This window comes from Triticum aestivum, chromosome 2B (genome assembly GCF_018294505.1).
Source record: "Triticum aestivum cultivar Chinese Spring chromosome 2B, IWGSC CS RefSeq v2.1, whole genome shotgun sequence".
In the NCBI taxonomy this organism is placed as follows: Eukaryota; Viridiplantae; Streptophyta; class Magnoliopsida; order Poales; family Poaceae; genus Triticum; species Triticum aestivum.
In genome coordinates, this window is record NC_057798.1 from 235,781,111 (window position 1) to 235,801,357 (window position 20,247).

Sequence of the window (20,247 nt, forward strand, 5' to 3'; positions counted from 1 at the left end):
GGAGATGGGTCAAGCACCCTAGCTAGGTAGCTACGACATTACCGTCATTATAGATATGTCCAAGGGGGCTTTCTGGTTGTGAGGCTGGTGCCACCAAAGTGGTGCATTGTGTCACGGTCAAACCCTTCTCATATGTTGGGTCAAAGTGATAGATTGTGTGGGCCCACAGATCTCAATCATTCTCCAATTTTTGAAACAAGAAATAACAAAAAAAACATCATTCTACAAATTACCAAAACAAGGATCTCAAGGTTTATATAATCGACATGTCAGGTCACTACTGGCACATTTAGGTGCTAAATGTCTGTAATGACTGTATGATGGTGCTCAATTGAAGCTTGAGATATGCAACTTCCCACCCGGTCACCCATCCTTAGACTGCTCCAGCCCTGACACGCTTAACTTCTGCATTTTATTCGACTCGGATAGCGTATGGGAAGCCGCCCCATGGTGATAAGAGTAACCTCGTCGCCTTTCCTGCTGGTCACCGTGTGGGACCTACTACATACTATCACACACATTTGTGCTTTTAGGAACTGTGTGCAACCTTTACATACCGGACCACTTCCATTCAAACTTACATCATTTTTTTACATAAAACTAGATGGATGAAGCAAAAGCTTTGCCTTTTCATTAATTAAGAACAAGAGAGTTTCCTAGTTAATTGCGGAAAACCACAACTGATACGTGGTGGCATTCTCCTGCTCTTGCGCGGCAATGCTTTGACACTCTCGCTTTGCTCCGCTCCATGGGAGTGACGAACACATGTATAGACATTCGCCTGCTCAAGCACTAGGGCGCGTTGATACCGTCACGCTCGGCGGTGCGCTGCAGTAGCTCGGCGGTGCATGGCCGTTCTTGCTCTCCAGCCTGCTCCGGCTCGTTCTCTTCGTCGAGGAGGTTGATGACGACGACGGCGCTTCACCGGATCGGCATTCTTGGAGTGGTATACCGCGGTATGACCGATGTGTCGCCGCCTAGCCTTCTATGCCCACTGACACTGGCAGCAGAAAACCAATGGGAGGAGTGACGGGAAACGATAGCGTGTTTGGATATATAACACCATTAATATGGAAAACTTAGGAAAGAAGGAAGCACGAGCTAGCACGACGCGTGCGCACAGTGCTTACCCATAGGTGCCAGACGGTTGACCAGAACTGCTTTAAATAATCAGGGTTCGTTTGGCCCTTTTTATACATTATAATTGAGTTTTCTAAGCATTAATTTAATATGCATAATTCAAATTTGAACTAAAAATACATGCTCTAGTGCACCAAAATGGCTGGAAAAAGCTTACATGTGTCCTTGGATGCATGTTTAGGTCCCATGCAAGAAATGAAAATGAGTTACAACCGTCTCAGCATCCTGGCTCGGCCTTAAACATTGAGAACCTCGGTTTTTAAACCCTCGTAAATTCAAAACTCACGTGAAAATCATAAAACTCGGCATGGTGTCATGACATCGCACATATATGTTCTAGAAAAAATGTCCAATTTGGGGCAAGCTTGATTACAAGCCTCTTACAAACCGGAGCTTCTCGGAAGAAGCCTCGTGGTTCTGATAGGGAACGTGTCCCCCTTATGGACGAAATGATAATCGCTGCCTCTTATCACCTTGTATTTTTTCTACATGCAACACAAAATAACAGGAGATTCGTGCTGAAATTTTATATTATTCAGGGTTCGTTTGGCCTTTTTTATACATAATTGAGTTTTCTAGGCATTTAATGTCTACAATTCAAATCTGAACTACAAGCACATGCTCTAGTCCACCAAAATGGTTTGAAAAATTGTACATGTGTCCTTGGGTGCATGTTTAGGTCCCATGCAAAGAATGAGAACAAATTACAAATGTCTCGGCGTCCTGGCTCGGCCTCAAACATTGAGAATCTTGGTTTTAAAATCCCGGTAAATCCTAAACTCACCCAAAAATCATGAAAATTGGCATGGTTTCATGACATGACACATGCATGTCGTGGTAAAAAAATCGTCCAGTTTGAGACAAGGTACACACATTAATAGCCAACATAGGCCTTTTGGAACAATTAGCTCACACCTTACTATCGCAAACGGTTGTCTTTGTTGAACCGTGAGTGTTTCTGTAACCTTTTGAGTGCGACCACGTGTCCCTCTTTTTATTGGACAGTACTACCTCGATCCTGGTTTATTGGTCCTCATTGTATTTTGTGCCAAAATTTAACCATAGTTGGTGACGTGCGAGCAGTTGTTTGATTAGATGGGACGAGCGCAAAAAGTCCGTCATGCAGGCTCGACGCGACATGTGCGAGCAGTCCTCCGCGCCTAGCTCGACGGGACGCTCATGACCTGTCCACCGCATAGGCTCAACGGGACACATGCGAGCTGTCCGCCGCACATGCTTGACGGGACACGTGCGACCAGTCCGCCCGCATGTTCACCGGGAAGCGAGCTTGTTGACCTCCATCCACCAGCCGCCCGCCGCGCTCACAACTTCTCCATTAATGGTGGTTGAGCCGCTGTTTAACATGTGGTTAAAGCACCTAGACGGAGGGTGTTTGCTTGTGATCCCATGGCCCAACTCAACATTAGCATTTGCTTTGTTTGTGCCTCGCCGAGAACATGATTTTAGCCTATTTTCAACTCGTCCGAATAATTGAAAATGCCACATGCGGCAATGAATAATACGATGGCAAATTAAAATGGCAACGGATAATACGACGACAAATTTATAATGGCGAGGATAATAATTGTCTTACATATTGTGGATAATTTAAAATGCCACATGCGGAAACGCCCGAAAGACACAGGGGCAAGAGAAGAAGGAAATTGCAGAGAGTGATCTGGGTCGCTACTGTCTCTACTCCTCGATGGATCACCGGGCGAGGAGTTCCTCCAACTCCTTCAAATTCTCACGACTTTGCTTGACAGCAGCCACGGATTCCTTCACCTGCAGCTCGCGCTCGATGCGTAGCTTCCTCAAGTCATCCTTAAGTTCCTCGATGACAGCTTTCAGCGTCACCGCCGAGGCACTGCTCTGCTCATGCAGTTTTTTTCCAGCCGGCGGCCTCCTCCTCCACATTGTGGAGCTTTGCATTGTCACCCATGACTCGCACAACAAGACCAGTTGCCTTCTCAACTGAGGCATCGCTAATCTCGACCAGCTTCACCAAGCTGTCGACCAACTCCTACTGCTTAATTTGGCCAGCGATACTGTCGTCATCGCTAGCCAAGGAGTTCAGCACTGCCAGCTCGTCGTGTTCGCTGACACGGCGAGTTCACTTGTGAGAGGCCTCGCCTGCCGGTGAGGGCTCGTTCGAGGGCTCCACGGCGTGCTAGGACATCTCTGTTGCGGCTGCTGTGTAGCGACGGGACCTCTCTAGTGCTTCTGCGGCCTTGGTCTTTGCTCCCTGGTTATATGTCGACCCGAAACTCCTCCTACCGGTCATGGCAGAACGACTTGACAGAAAAGACATGTTTTATTGGTGATGAGGAGAGGAATGTGAAGTAATTTTTGAGTGGGTAGTTTTTATGGCCCAATGCTAAGTGGGAACACGTTTATGTTCGATCGGTGTGAATAGATTTGCAATTACTTATTGTGTGGTCATCTGGAATGTGACAAGAAACAAGCTCATAATTTATTGATTGTTCTGGGCCCGAAGCCCGAAATGATTCCCGGATGGTGTACGTGGGCCCGCATTCTCGGTTGTGTATGTGTGCCCACTATCACACACAGTTCAGATATCACCATCGTGTCAGATGGATGAGTCGTCGCGCCTCCCATGGGGTGCCAGAATGTTGACCAGAATTGTAGTATGCAGGTGTGGTTGCTCATCATTGAGGTGGCCGCGATGCGCTCTGCTCGCGTACGTCCACACTCTTTGCTTGCCATTGAGGCGGCCGCGACGTGCTCTACTCTGGCGTCCATGCGCGCGCTCTGCTCGCCGTTGAGGCAAATTTACAATGGCAATGGTTAATAATTTTCTGACATATTCATGATAATTTAAAATGTCGCATGCGGCAACGCCCAAAACACACATGACCTATATATGCTTAGTGACTTAAAATGTTGATATGCGACATTTGCATACAATTATAATAAAATATAGGCTAAAAGGCTGAGGTGGCGGCCTTCTGATGATGGTCTTCTCGGACTCCTTGATTAGCATAGCACCCTTGCAGCCGTTCATTCCGACTGTTCGGACTTGTGGCCACGGTACCCTTCTTTTCCTGTGGAGCTGCTGGCGGTGGGAGGCTCTTGGGGCTGCCGGGCCTCTTCCAGTAGAGCTTGACAACGTGCAATCACGCTCATGACACGCCCACGGAACCGCTCCATCTCCAGGTCTCTACATTGGTAGCAAATTTCGTTAATCACCTGCATCCTCAAGATATAACGTTGGCGATGTTCTACTTCGTCGGGGACATCAAGTCCGCCAAGGATGCGCTCGAGCCTGGCCACCACATCATCGGGATCGAGGTTGACACGGCCGAAGGCAGCAATGATGAGGCCACAGATAGGTTGTCTCATAATTGAATCGCAGAGGACCTCTGCCCATTCATGGCAGGACATCAGGCTCTCGATGAGCATCAGTGATGGCGACTCTTCGGGTGGGTTATTAATCATGCCGCCTAGCAGCTCTGGATATTTTACACGGTGGATGGCAAACTACTCATCACACTTCCTCTGCAATATGTCCATTATGCTCCCAAGGAACAGCACGGCGATATCGCTGCCGATGGGCCATGGCACCTCCACTAGTCAATGAAGCTCTTGCTCTCCGACTTGCTCCGGCTCATTCTGCTCACCGAATATGTACTGTAGGACCGAAAGTATGTCTAGAGGGCGGTGATTAGACTACTTGTCCAACTAAAAATCTTTCATTTCCCCAGTTTTAGTTTAGGCAGATTTTAGCAATTGTGACAAGTCAAGCAACCAACTTGCACATGCAATTCTAATAGTATAGCAGCGGAATGTAAAACTTTATATCTGAAGGTAAAGGGAAGGGTTTGGAGAAGGCAAACACAATGGAGACACAAAGTTTTTTGGTGTGGTTCCGATAGGTGGTGCTATCGTACGTCCATGTTGATGAAGACTTCAACCCACGAAGGGTAAGGGTTGCGCGAGTCCACGAAGGGCTCCACCCACAAAAGGTCCACGAAGAAGCAACCTTGTCTATCCCACCATGGCCATCGCCCACGAAGGACTTGCCTCACTCGGGTAGATCTTCACGAAGTAGGCGATCTCTTTGCCCTTACAAACTTCTTGGTTCAACTCGACATCACGATGGAGGCTCCCAAGTGACACCTAACCAATCTAGGAGACACCACTTTCCAAAAGGTAATACACAGTGTGTTGATGATGAACTATTTGCTCTTGTGCTTCAAATGATAGTCTCCCCAACACTCAACTCTCTCTCACATATTTGGCTATGGTGGAAGAAGGATTTGAGCGGAAAGCAACTTGGGAAAGGCTAGAAATCAAGGTTCAAATGGTAGGAATGGAATCTTGATCCCAACACATGAGTAGGTGGTTCTCTCTCAGAAAATGAATGGTGGAAGTGTATGAGAAGAAGGGGTGGAGAGGTATATATAGCCTCCACACAAAATCCAACCATTACACACTTTTGACTCATCTCGGTGGCACCGATTAGTTCAACTCGGTGGCACCAATCTGTTCAAAAATATGAACATTAGGAATCTCCGTGGGACCGAATGGAACAACTCAGTGGGACCGATGTGCTAGGGCTTAGGGTAAACCTCGTCTCGGTGGCACCGATTGCATCAAATCGGTGAGACTGAAGTGAAGAAATGAGGCAACAGAGAGTTGGCAAGCCATCTCAGTGAGACTGATTGCAATTCTCAGTGAGACAAAAATAATTGTAACAAGCAATAGAGAGTTGGCAAGGCCATGTCGGTGGGACCGAGATCCGTATCGGTGTGACCGAACTGTTAGGGTTTTGGATGTGGCTATGTCAGAATGAACTCGATGGCTCCGGATGGAAGATATCGGTGGGGCCAAGTTGGAGTTTAGGGTTTTGACATGTTTGGATAGAGAAATGGCTAGGGGTTTTGGAGCAATATCACTAAGCACTTTGAGCAAGTAGACCATTATGAAACACCTCATCCCCTTTTAATAGTATTGGCTTTCTATTGGAATCAATGTGATCTTGGATCACTTAAACAAAGATGAAGAGTGTTGAGCTTTTGCTAATCCTTGTCCTTAGCATTTTGAGGGGTCCACATCTCTATGTCATGCCATGTCAATCATTGAACATACTGAAATATTTATCTTGAATGGACATTAATTAGTTCAATCAGATATATGTCGTTATGAATTACCAAAACCACCCGGGGATTAGTTGCACTTTCAGTAACATAGGAAGGGGTCTATGTCGAAGCTTTGGTTGCCTGGCATGCTTGGAATAACTAATGGTAGATGGGTGTGGACTAGATCTACGCATAGTGTCGCTAGGGTGAGTTGCTGCCTGGGTCATATGGATCTAGCCACTAGCTGATGACGGGAAACCGATGAGGGAAGAGGCGGGAAGCATTGACTAGGATTGTGGGAAACGTGTATAATGCCATTACTTTCTGCATTGGGCGTCTTTGTTGGTATAGGTACTACCTCTGTCGTGGTTTATTGGTCCCCTTCATATTTTGTACCAAATTTTGACCTTAGATTTGACTAAGAAAATATTAATGCATGTCATTGAAAATAATATTGTTGGACGACTATTCTCTGTTATGTTCAACTGCTATATGCAATAATTATGCATGTGCTTGCTCGCCTTGAGGCGGCAGCGACGCGCTCTGCTCGCTGTTTAGGCGTCGAGGCACGCTCTGCTCGTGTCCCTCTGCGCACTCTGCTCACCGTTTAGGCATCCAGGCGTGCTGGGGTTGCGTCCCTCCGTGCCCGCTCTGCCAGCGGTTGGCGCCGGCGCACGATCATGTTGGGGAAGCTTCAGTTATTTGATCTCAGCCAGACACGGGGAATGGGTGATGAGATCATATATTAGGTTAATTAATTATACCTCCAGAGCCGGATGATTGCGATGTGCTCATCCGGCTCTAGAGGTATAATTAATTAACCTAAACTATGATCTTCCGCGCCCGTTCCCGTCGCCCAACTCCATCCTGTCGTCGGTCGATGGTGGTATGCCGATATGTGTGGGTAACTAGCTAGGAAGTAGATCAGTAGCGAGTCGCTGCCACCGGCCATTTTTGTGGTTATTTATAGCTAGCAACTGGCTAGTGGTTATTTATAGCTAGCAACTGGCTAGGGGATTGGGGATTTTACAATTCACCCCTATGGAGCGTGGGAAGCCTTTGCTAGAGCGCGGGAAGACTAAAAGGTGGAGCACACAACCCGACAATCGTATGCTATGTCACGTGTTATCACATACCTGTTAACATAAGGAAACGTATGTGTAACTTAATAATCATCGCACAGGATTACTCGCACCATGCATCGTATGTGATACTCCTAGCTATCGCAAGCAACTCGTTTGCATTTTTCAAAGTTTTTTCTACACACATAATCGCACATGAATTAACTGTAATAACCGTTTGTGTTATATTTTCTCATCGCAAACAGTTTATTCGAGTTGCCTGTTTGCCGTGTATCACACACATCTTGTTTGCACGAATCATTTGTGTTCTTTTGGATCATCGCAAACAGTTCATCTATGTGAACTGTATGCCATCCATCGCACACACCTTGGTCTGGCTGACAGTTTCTCTTGTTTTCTCTCATCGCATACAGTTCATTCGAGTGAATTGTATGTCGTCTATCACACACACCTTGATCTGGCTGAGCGTTTCTGTTGGAATCCCTAATCGCAAATAGTTCATCTGAGTGAACTATATGGCGTATATCGCAAACACCTTGATATGGCTGCCCGTTTCTGTTGCGTTCCTGTGAAGCCCCGATTCAATCATACACTAGTCATACACTCAATGGTACACGATCAAGAATAGAGACTCATGGAAAGATATTACAACACAAATCTAGACACAAATTAAAGTCATACAAGCTTCATATTACAAGCCAGGGGCCTCGAGGGCTCGAATACATAAGCTTGAATACAAACGAGTCAGCAAAAGCAACAATATCTGAGTACATACATAAGTTAAACAAGTCTGCCTTAAGAAGGCTAACACAAACATGAACAATGATCAAAAAGGCAAGCCTCATGCCTGGGAGCCTCCTAACTACTCCTGGTCATCGGCGGTCTCCACGTAGTAGTAGGCTTCATCGGGGTAGTAGTAGTCGTCAACGGTGGCAGCTGGCTCCTGGGATAGGATCATCTGCACGCAGCAATCGGGTATAGGGGAAAAGAATTAGCAAGCAACCATAAGTACTCATCCAAAGTACTCGCGAGACTTACATCAGATCTATACTAAGTATGCATCAATATCAAAGGAATGGGGTTATATCTTTGGACTGAACTGCAGAAATGCCAGAAGAAAAGGGAAAGCCTAGTCTATCGAAGACTAGCATCTTGTAACACTAGAAGAGTACAGAGTAGCATAATATAAGTAGCAAGTATGTTTTAGTAATGTCAAGAGATCCTTTCTCGACTCCCTGCGAGAAAGCAATCCCGGAGCCACATATCCATTTCACGTCTCTAGTCTCCAATTCTAGTTGTATAGATCGAGATACAACTCTGGGTGTCCGTTACCGTGGACGCGGCTATTCGGATAGATTAACTTCCTTGCAGGGGTGCACAAACTTACCCAACACGCTCATTAACTCTAGTCGGGACACCATCAGATCATACCCGGGCTCGGTTGATCGACACACTGTAGTCCTACCTAGGCTCAACAGAGAGGCCAACACGTTGGTCTACATCATAAGCACACAGGGGTCTTGGGCTCATCGCCCTTTGCACTCATGCAAGTTGTATGGACGGCTGTGATCAGTCCTAGCTACGTCTTTATACAAAGCAGGTGCTTGCGTGGACCACCCGGGCGCGTGCCACTCAATCGCTGAAGTCCGAAGAGCTGTTGGAGAAACATACGACGCAGAGTGCCCATACTTATTCCCGCATGGTGGTCAGTGCGAAAAGGCCAGAGGCCTACTCAGATCACATATCCAAACCGTTAGTGTCTTGGGAGCGCGCGAAGAAGACCAATGATCCATGATATGTGGTCCCGTCGCCCCGTCTCACCAAGTTACGGCAAAGGACTAAGAATGCCCGGCCGTGGCGCGTAATTACCTCCCGGGTACCCTCCAGGTCAACCCGACTCCACATCACTTGTCGGTACCTTCACGGTCAACCCAACTTCACATTTCTCTCGCGGGTACCCCTCGGGGCCGACCCGACTTCATTATGGTTCTGGGGTAAAGTCAAAGTAACTGTGTGTCCATAACACCAAGGGGGAATCCGAGGAATCACCCTCGATGGATTCCACTTGATGTAACCGTCAAGGTGAACTTGGAGGAATCACCCTCAAGGGTTCACACTTGAGGTATTGCACGACCGAGTCATTATCGGGAGTGGTGAAGGAGGAATGACCCTCCGTAGACCACGACCAGTTAGCTACACTACAGAGATCTCGTCAGAAGTGCTATACGAGGTATCACCCTCGGCACTCGATAGTAGCTCTGCAGTGTCGTACAACTAAGGGAGTGTGAGGTTATGTGTCAGACTCTGGACGCCAATCACGTTGATCGAGTCATCAATCATAAAGCGGGGGCAACAGGGATAAGGTGAGGGGTCACTGGTGGATCACTAACCAACCTATACTAAGCATATAGGATAAGCAGGTTGGTAACAATATCATGTTACAAAATTAGGCTATGTATCAGAATAGGTACAAACGAACAACAGTAGCAAAATCTAATGCAAGCATGAGAGGGAATGAATATGCGATATTGGAATGATCAAGGGGGTTTTCTTGCTTGGAAGCTCTGCAGACAGATACCGACCCTCGACGATGAAGTAGTCGATCACCGGATCAACATCGGTCTCAGGGGTCTACCAAAAAAGAAGTAACAGAGGGGGACGTAATAAATAACAAAGCAATCAAATGCATCACAAAGCATGACATGGCAATACGCTGTGCTAGGGGTGACCTAACGCGGTGCTACGCGTTTTAGACGGAGCAGGAAAATATCCGGGAATATTTTTCGGGCTCGAGGCTTTTATCGGACAAGCGAATCGAAGGGAAAGGTTTCATGTTTGCTGTGTTGAGGGCATGTGGCAGGTATGTGGATGTCGTATTCGGATTCGTCTTATTTTCCTGATCATTTTTCATATATAAATTATTTTCATCGAAGCTACGGCTTGTTTTATATGATTTTTCAAAGTTTTAATCATTTTTTGAAATTATTATATTTAGTTTAATCCGAATTGACCAAGTCAAATTGACTAGTCAAAAGGGCATGTGTGGCCCACATGTCATAGACTATGTACCTAAACTAATAAATAAATCTAACTTATTTACTGGAGTACTTCATGTCATCTACTACTAGACTAACTTAGCACTAAAATACCCCTGAACTAAGCCTACTGCTAATTAAACAAGGGCCGGCCCTAGGTGCCTGAGACACAGCCAGCCTAGGCTGTGCTCACGCACGTACACAAAGTACGGCGGCCAGAGCCGGCAGGCGCTGGGAGGCAGGGGCGGTGCCGAGGAGTAGCAGAAGTGAGGAGCAGCAGCAGTCTAGAGCAGCAGCGGCAGTAGACGCGCAACAGCAGCATGGCAAAACAAGGAGCGGCGGCGGTCGCAAAAGAAGCAGAAGCAGCAAGCAGTAGCCGCGGCAGCATGCAGCAGCTAGCAGCACGATGAAGCAGCAGAACAGCGCTAGTAGCAAAGAGCAGTACCAGCGGCAAGAGCAGCAGTAGAGAGCAGCTGCAGCACGTGTGGGCGCGCGGCCGGGAGCGCAAGCGAGGCCGCTAGCAGGAGCAGCGGCGAGAGGGGCAAGGCCAGGGCACGCGCTGGTGGCGGCAGTGGCGCAGTCTGTGGGCGTGGCAAGCAGGGGAGAGACCGCGGGCCCAGGCAGCAGGAGCGGCTAGCGGGCGCGGGAGTAGAGCCCCAGCCGAGCTCCGTCCAAGAGGAGCTACGGCGAAATCAGCACAGATCGGAACCGGGGTCAAGGGGAATCGGTCGAGGAGCTCGCTGCGAAGGCTCAGTGGGTATCCGGTGGCTCACAAAGTGCCGAACGTCCGATACACACCAAAAAGTCTGATAATATGGTTGTTTTGCTCTTGGGTTCCTGGCACCTCTAGTGGCTCAGGAGGCACCGGTTGTCCGGTCGCTATGATGGTATGGGGAACAAATCCACCATCCCAAGCAAGAGGGCCATGGCTATGGCGGCATGAGAGGTTGATGCAGCCTTGGTGGAAAGTCAGAGTGGCGTCGGCGGCCACAGGGTAAAAACATGGCGTGTGAACATTCAACATGACCATTGGCGACTCGCGCGCAACTGAGTTTGTTTTGCTCCATCTGTGCAACACTTGTGCTAATTTTTTTTGGTGTTGTTGTAAATTTTGTGTATTTTTGCATATAGGGCACCTATTAGAGCACTGTTTTTACCCTACGGTGATGTAAAAAGCGGTTAGGCCCTATTACAGGGCACATATTAGGATGCTCTTAGGAAAACATTGCCTCGGTTAGACTGTTAAGTCAAAACTTCTCTAACTATATTCCCCTGATCGAAATCAACATATGACAAGATGCTAGTTGAAAATTTTCACACTGGTCAAACCCCTCGCGTCTCAGGCCGAATGACTAGATGAGCATACATTTGCAACACATGCAAATAAAGGGAGTTCTCTATAACATTCAAGACTTGTCTAATTACGCCTGAAATTAATATATACAAGCTGATGGTAGTCCAATATTTTAAGGGCTCAAACCCCTCCATTGCCCCCCCCCCCCCCCCCCCCCCCCGAAAAAAATCCTCATTCTACATTGGAAGTTCTGAAATCCGCAACTGATTGTGAAGTGATCCATTTGACGGTCCATGTACCTCCAATGGCCTTTTTTTTGATCGGTCCAAGGAGGTTGCTTCCAAAATACCTACAAATGGACAACATTTTTTTATCGCACTAAATAAAATAGAAGAACGAAGACATCATAACATTTTGGTGACTAAATTGCAGTTAAAGAATTGACTATTCTCAAAACGGACAAGCTAATGAGGTATAGTTTGCATAGTATAGTTCTGAAAGCAAATGTAGAGTTCAGTAATAATGGACAAGAAAAAGATGAGACCTCAAAACTCACCAAATCCCAAAATCACGGAACAAAGCAGCAAACCAGGAAGGGAGAAATCCATTTTGTATAATATCTCCAAAATAATGATGCAACCTGTTGAAACCACCAAGTGCCTTGGAGAAGAAAAGACCAGATGCAAGCTGCTAGACAGTGAATAACAATCAAGTAAATATTAGATGATGCAAATAGATCGTATCTACTAGGTATGCATCTCTTATGCTTAAAAAACACAAATGCCAGAAACAACACCAAGCATCCAGGAAAAGGAAATCACTAGTAGTAGAAGTTGAAGAAAGCCTACTAGCGGCATTCAGATAACGTCATTAGTGGCGCGCAACCCGGACGCCACTGGTAAGTGGTTATTAGTGGCGCTCGGACTGAACGTTGGGCAAGCACGCCACTAATGGCTTATCTACTAGTAGCGCTCGACGCCACTAATAAATCTGATGTCATCTTTCCGCCGCTCCAGTTGACATGCGGGTCCCCAGTAGCATTCGAGCTTTCCTGCACGCCATTGATATTTGGGGCAATACCAACGGCGTGCTAATTAGTGGCATTCAGTAGTACAGAACATGTATAGATGTAGCTAATTAGTGGCGCCGGGTCAAGACAGCACGCCATTGGTAGCGTCCGAGAAAAAGGGAGTGCCACTGTTATTACACCAATTCTGGTGTGCCACTGGGATAGCACGCCGCTGGTAGGAGTCCGTTAAGAGAGACCTGAAGGATTGGAGTATCACCAAAGAACTAGCTATGGACAGGGGTGCATGGAAGCTTGCTATCTATGTGCCAGAGCCATGAGTTGGTCGCGAGATCTTATGGGTTTCACCTCTAGCCTACCCCAACATGTTTGGGACTAAAGGCTTTGTTGTTGTTGTACCAGCGGCGTGCTATCCCAGTGGCACACCAGAATTGGTGTAATAACAGTGGCACTCCCTTTTTCTCGGACGCTACCAATGGCGTGCCGTCTTGCCCCGGCGCCACTAATTAGCTACATCTATACATGTTCTGTACCACTGAATGCTACTTCTATATGGGTTACTCATGAAGATATTCAAGGGATGACAAGTAGTCAATAATCTACTTTGTCGGGTTGATATACACGATTAAAATCAATACAATAACTATGTATGCTGAATACGGAACAGTAAGACAACTCACGGAAGAGTTTGTACAGATATTAAATGTAGGTTCAAATCAAAATTAGCTTCCCTTTTTTTGAGAAAAGACTTACTTTTCCTCAGCAACATTATCAACATAGAATATAAGCACCATTCCGAACAAAACAGTACTCAAATATGCCCAGCTTGGAAGTTGCATTTTAACTATGTTGTCAGATGTTGAACCCTGCCATCAACAAAACAGCTCTTGCTACAAATCAAATGAAAAAGTATGGAACCATAGTAAGTATGAGCATAACCAATGTGCACTCACTAGAATTGTATCCCACACTGCAAATGGAAAAAGAAAACATGTAGCAGAAGCAACAGTTATCGCATGAAGTCGCCTTTTGAGTTGATTCTGCAGAGGAATAAAATGATGGCAGTTGTCAATTCATACAAAGCTTGTGTAAGCATAAAGTAAAGAAGATAAATGGAAGGTATTAATCATTCATGATAGAAGGTTACTGTAATTTAGAGTACCTTGAGAGAGACTCGCCGAGCCAATACTCTCCTCAAAGCTGATAAAATTCCAGCAGTAATTGGCAGAACCATTTCCTTCATCCCGGTAGTTTCTGTAGCCTTCTCCAGTGGCTCACTTCCAAAGCTATCTGTATGAAGTCAAGGATTCCAACACCATTTGCAGGAGTCAAGTATATATCAGAAATACCTACTGTGCTAAACCTGGGAGAGGGTTTGAACTTGGAAAAAATGTATACTCTTGCAGACTGTGATTTCAGATAAGATTATTCCAACAGGATACATAGCGGTGAATTTGTTCTTGTAGCCCAACCATTTGATAATAGATAGTATGCTAGCAGCATAGCAGCGAGCCCTCCAATCTACACAGCCAGGGAAACATAATTGTTTTAGCAAATTCAGAGAAGGTATTCAACAGTTATTATTCATCCAGTAATCTAATTACACAACAACAACCAACACAACAACAAAGCCTTTCAGTCCCAAACAAGTTGGGTGAAAACCCATAAGATCTCGAAACCTAGTCATGGTTCTGACACGTGGATAGCTAACTTCCATGCACCACTGTCCATGGCTAGTTCTTTGGTGATATTGCAGTCCTTCAGGTCTCTCCTTACGGACTCCTCCCATATCAAGTTTGGTCTACCCTAACCTCTCTTGACGTTATGAAGCAGCACAAGGTCCTTACGGACTCCCATATCAAGTTTGGTCTAGCCTAACCTCTCTTGACATTATGAAGCAGCACAAGGTTGTGGAGGAGCAACTCCACCTTGTTGCTACAAAGTGTGCAGGACTAGAGTTTAAGGAACTACTTCAACATGCTGCGCTAGATATCGCTCTAAAGCACAAGATCTACTCCAAGATCTTAGATAAGAACACCAAGCTCTATCTATACCTACTATTAAAAGGAGGCTTTCATGGTTCTCCTTCCGCCATCCCTTTATCTCCGTTGATTTTGTGTAACAACAAAGATTGACGGCTGAGATTTAAAAATAGATCTACATAAATTTTAGATATGTACTTAGCGATCGATCGAGTTGATCGGCTCGATCGATGGGCCAAGGGCTTGCCTGATCTGACCCTCGTGAAACCAGTAAGGGCTGATCAGGCAATCCCGTGGCCCATGTGAACTAGATCGATCAGGCACATATGTGAACTCAATCGATTGTTCCTGACTAATGATCGATCTCACCCCTAGAAAAAACTTGATCGATCTCTCCCCTAAAAAAAGCTACATTGATCTTAGTTCCTTAAAAAAAAGCTAGATCAATAAATCCTTTTTTTTCATCCGCTTCTCCTCTATACGACAGGTCCAAGCCTTTCCATCGCTCCTCAGGAAAAAAGTAAAACCTGCTTGATTAGTTTTTCAACCCATATACAATATTCCAACGTGAACCACTCGGTTTTGGTCAACAGGTTGCGCGGGTTAGGTCGATGGCGCCTCGTGCGGGCTGCAGTAGCCGTATGGGAGTGTGGCCCGGCGTAGGTTTTGTCGGCACAAGGTCTGGAGCTCAAGCGGGAGGTGGGGCTATTGGTGGCCATGATCAAGGATGGTGGCGAGGAGGAGAGCATGCCGCGGATGCAGGAGTCGATCACGGAGATTGTGTGGCATGTCGTCGTTCGTGATCCATCTGTTCTGCTACGGGCGGGTGGGTGAGATGGTGCGGCCCGAGCCTGCGTCGATGGAGAGCTTGCCCCATGTATGACGAAGGTGGGCCCTTGCGGCTGGACGGTATCCTCCTGGTCGAGCAGGTCGTCGCCCCCAGGTTGTCACGGGACTCCGCTTCTCCATCGCTACCAAGCTCCAAATGAACCCGTCCACCTCGTGCAATTCCTACGCATCTGTCTCTTCCGCCCAGCGGCCATCCTGCTTGACGCTTCCACTCCTGCCTGCGCAATTGTCGCCGCTGGCCGCCATGATGCCATGTCCACCATGCTTTACAGCGTCTCGGATAATACACATGCCGCCCCTCCGAGTAGATGGCACTGTGCGGCAAGCGAAGCGCGGCTAGCTAATCGATCATGTGGAACCCGACAACGCCTACAATATTCCAGTGAAACCCGCGGGCCGCCGCCTCTGATGACAACAATTTCGCGCTGCCACCGGTGCTAGGTTCGAGTTTGTATGATGGGATTACGTACCCAAAAGCAATGGTTACATGCGGCTTGTTGCTGGTGGTCGATAGCATTGCCCACACGTGCTGCCCGCATCCTTTGCTATGCCCTCCCCTGCTTGGTTATTCTTTTCCTTAGAAGCCGCCAAGCTGGTCACCGACATGATAGCACCTGCAGTGATCACCCAAGTCCACCACGGCGGCGATAAGGGCGAAGGCAGAGTCAGAGCGGGCTCAAACAGATGCCTGATTGAAGACGGATGCCCTAGCGTTTCAAATTTCAGCCACGGTGTTCCTCTTGATCTCTCGCTCTCTGTCATGTCGGCTGGTACTACGTTGGGTTGGGCTGGTCACTCCTTCCACCACTACAAGTACAAGCTCACCATTACCAATTTTTAGCTGTACAATGTTTCTTGCGGCGCTGGATCTAGCTAGATTTAAATTGGTGTGTGTGTGTGCAATGCAGGTACAGGCTGGCTGCGAGCCTGATGACTTTTACTGTTTTACATACGAGTCGGGGTTCCAATTGGTTGCAGAAGTGCACTACATTATCACATGGAGGCACATAACTGGAGGCCGGGCTACTACTTGGATCTCCCCATGGATCAGGCATGGATGAATTTCCACTGTTTGAATTTATTTACTGAACAGAATTTCATTCATTTATCTGAAATTTATGCACCCATGCCTTAAGTTTTATTGTTCTTTTGCATGACAAATGATCCATAAGTCTTCCAATCTCAATCAATTGTGACAATAAATACATGAGAAAAAATAATATATCGTAATATTGTAATATTGTTATGTGGATCGCAAATAGGATTTGTAATCTTCATCTTAAATCTTCAGACTATTTGACAACTGCATATGGTCGTATTATTGATCGCAATGAAAAGGGACATGCTATTATAGATTTGACTTGAGTCTCGACATCTATATTCATGCAACAGATTTGTCTCTCACTGGGTTTTTAAGTCTCTGAGTTTCTGCTCCCATTGCCACAAAATACACACACCGCTAATTTCTTCAAATAACTCGGTGCAATTATCAACAAAGGACAATGCTGATTTTGAGTTTCCCCTTGATAGTACCTTCACCAGGTCCACCACATTGTTGGAACTTTCGTGTAGACAATGAAAAAATGACTCCTTCCCGTGGATCTTGTTGAAGTGTATATGTGGATTGCCTCCCTTTCCATCAGTACGGACTTTTGGTTGCATTGGGTAGCGAATGAAGCTTAACAGATCTATGCTTGGAGTTATTGTAGGAGAACTTTGCAAGAGATAAAGCCAAATCCCATTGTCCCTTTCTTTCTCCAAAAATGCCAACGAATCAGATTACCCAAAATCTTATTCTTGGCAAACCCAGCACAAAGTCCATAGAGATGCCCTCCCATGGAGCAACAGGAACAGACAAAGGCATGTATAATCCTGTATTTTGGACTTGACCTTTGCAGGTTTGAAATATGGGGTACCGCTGAACAAACTTTCTAGCATCTCTCTTTAGTTGTGGGCAAAAGCAACGAGCTTCCAGGTTAGCGATAGTCTTGTCGCGTCCAACATGGCCGCTGAGATCACTTGAATGGAGCTCTTTAATCAGTTTGTCACGTACAGGACTTCTTGGGATGCACAATCATTTTTGAAGAGGTAGCCATCTTGCACCAAATAGTCATCACCTAATGGTTGGCCCCTAACATGCTTTACCCAAAGATGGTCAAAGTCTTCATCATCCTCATACAACTCCTTTATTTGAGCCATGCATGGAAGTTCAGCCTCAAAAGAAGTCAAGAGATATGCACGACGACTCAAAGCATCGGCTACTGGATTGTTTGCTCCAGATTTATGCACAATGAGATAGTTAAACTTAAACATCTCCGATATGTTGCACATCTTGCTAGCATACGATCAACGTGCTTTTGATTTCTAAAATGCTTCAAGGATTGATAGTCAGTGTAAACGATAAACTCTTTAGGCAACAAATAGACTTCCCAAGTTACTAAAGCTCTGAAAACGGCATACAATTCTTGTTGGTAAGTACTCCATTTCTACATTGCTTCGCTTAACTTCCCACTGAACAAAGCGATGGCCTTCCTTGAGATAAAACAGCCCCAATGCCTACAACAGCTTCTGTCCACTGGAACTTCCCTTTCTTCAAACTCTCGGTAATTGGTGTCATGATAATGCTGCAATTCTTCATAAATCGCCTATAAAAGGTTGCAAGGCCATGAAAACTTCTTACCTCGGAAATCATCTTTCAAGTTGGCCATTATCGGATTGCTTCAACCTTGTGCAATTCTTCATAAATCGCCTATAAAAGGTTGCAAGGCCATGAAAACTTCTTACCTCGAAAATCGTCTTCTGAGTTGGCCATTATCGGATTGCTTCAACCTTAGAATCATCAACACGAATGTCCTCACATGTTGTGACAAATCCTAGGAAAGGTTGTGTTTGCAGGAAAACGCATTTCTTCAAGTTGACGTAGAGGCCATTTTCCTTCAGTACTCCTACCACCTACTACCTTCCGAGTGTGATCAAATTGTTCATCCTCATCCTTACTATAGATCAAGATGTCATCAAAATAAACCACAACAAAGTGGGATAAGAAGGGCCTAAAGACTTGATTCATCAAGTGCATGAAGGTACTTGGTGCATTTGAGAGTCCAAATGGCATGACTAGCCATTCAAACAACCCTTCCTTTGTCTTGAAGGCGGTTTTCCATTCATCCCCGGGTCTGAAGTGAATTTAAATCTAGCTTTGTGAACACTCTTGCTCCATTAAGCTGACCCAATGTCATCTAGACGGGGAATAGGGAAATATGTACCTTATGGTGATCTTGTTGATGGCTCTACTGTCCACACACATGCACCAAGGTCCATCTTCCTTTGGCGTGAGCAGGGCTGGTACAACACATGGGCTAATGCTTTCTCGAATGTGCCCCTTTTGCATCAATTCCTCCGATTTCTCCTTTAATATTTCATGCTCTTTTGGGCTCATTCAGTAGTGTGTAAGATTAGGAAGACTTGCTCCTAGAATTAAATCAATTCTATGTTGAATTCATCTCATCGGTGGTAGGCCTTGTGGCTCTCCAAGTATGTTATGAAATTCAGCTGATAAGCCACATACCTTAGCTGGAATTTCAACAGTCGGGTGCTCTTCTCCTTTTACAACAAGTGCAGCACACAAATCTAGCTCCTTCAAGTTTTCCATAAACTCATTAGAGGTGTGGGAGATAGTTAACATACTTTTCCTCTCCTTAGAGGTATTACCATTAGTTTCGTTAGTAGAGTAACGATCTTTTTCTTGTTCCAAATGAAAGAGTAAGATTTTTCCTTCCTCTTGTGTGTAGTATCCACATCAAATTGCCAAGGTCTCTCAAGGACATAGTTGGCATCCATATCAACCACATCACATAACACATTTGAGCGATAATACTTGCCCAGAAAAAGTGACAAGTTGCATTGGCTAGGTGATCCTCGTATTCACTCCTTTCTTGATCCACCCAATAGCGTAGGGATTTGGATGGTCATGTGTTTCAAGCTTTAAATGGTTCATAAAATTCTAGGAGATAAGATTCTCGTAGCTGCAACTATCAATCACTAATTTGCATACCTTGCCATTCATCGTGCATTTGCTCTTAAATATTTTCTTCCGTTGTTTGTCGCCAGGTTGCGGTGTGGAACATAGGAGACGCCAAATCACGCATACCACCTCTTCACCTTCTTCTTAACAAACCTCTTGTCTCTCCATATCCTTAGATTTGTATTCTTCCTCATCGTCTTCACCATCATCGATAGTTGTGTTAACAAATTTCCTCAATGAGCAACCGCCAGATATATGTCCCACTTCACATTTATAGCATTTTGGGCCTTCATTTGCCTTAGCCTTGCCTTCTTTCTTGTCCTCACAAACCTCTCTCGGCCTTTAAGACTAGATCTTGTGCTTGATCAATGGACCAGATTTGTTGCATCAACAATCGATCTTGAATATTATCATTGAGACCATGGATGTACCTTGCAACCTGTTGATCTTCAATTTCGATAAGGTATCGCATCACTTGTAACCTTAGAAACTCCACCACGTAATCTGAAACAATCCTATTTCCTTGAGCACAATATTAAAATAGGATAAATAGGATCTTGTCATAATCAATGGGCAAAAATCACCATTTCAAAATACTCTTCATTTGCCGCCAATTTCTCACATGAGGTCCTCCTCTCAGCATGTGTCCTTCTTGAAGGTGATGCCACCATGCACCGGCTCCTCCTTTCAGTTTGTATGCGACCAAAGGAACTCT

The 20,247-nt window shown here is 45.8% G+C and overlaps 1 protein-coding gene across 2 annotated transcripts in view; it reads right to left on the reverse strand.

Moving 5' to 3' along the window:
• Window positions 1-11,601: 11,601 nt before the first annotated feature.
• LOC123044541 (uncharacterized) overlaps window positions 11,602-20,247 on the reverse strand; it is a 29,909-nt gene continuing 21,263 nt past the window's right edge. Inside the window, exons 5-10 of one of the 2 annotated variants that reach the window (XM_044467310.1) lie at window positions 14,123-14,201; window positions 13,843-13,970; window positions 13,634-13,720; window positions 13,434-13,546; window positions 12,210-12,340; window positions 11,602-12,002 (exon numbers count right to left, since the gene is read on the reverse strand). In XM_044467310.1, the coding sequence (XP_044323245.1) occupies window positions 11,890-12,002; window positions 12,210-12,340; window positions 13,434-13,546; window positions 13,634-13,720; window positions 13,843-13,970; window positions 14,123-14,201 (651 nt within the window). In that variant the 3' untranslated portion in view covers window positions 11,602-11,889. Of the gene's footprint in view, window positions 12,003-12,209; window positions 12,344-13,433; window positions 13,547-13,633; window positions 13,721-13,842; window positions 13,971-14,122; window positions 14,202-20,247 lie in introns of both variants that reach the window. The other variant, XM_044467309.1, reaches the window with a different exon arrangement.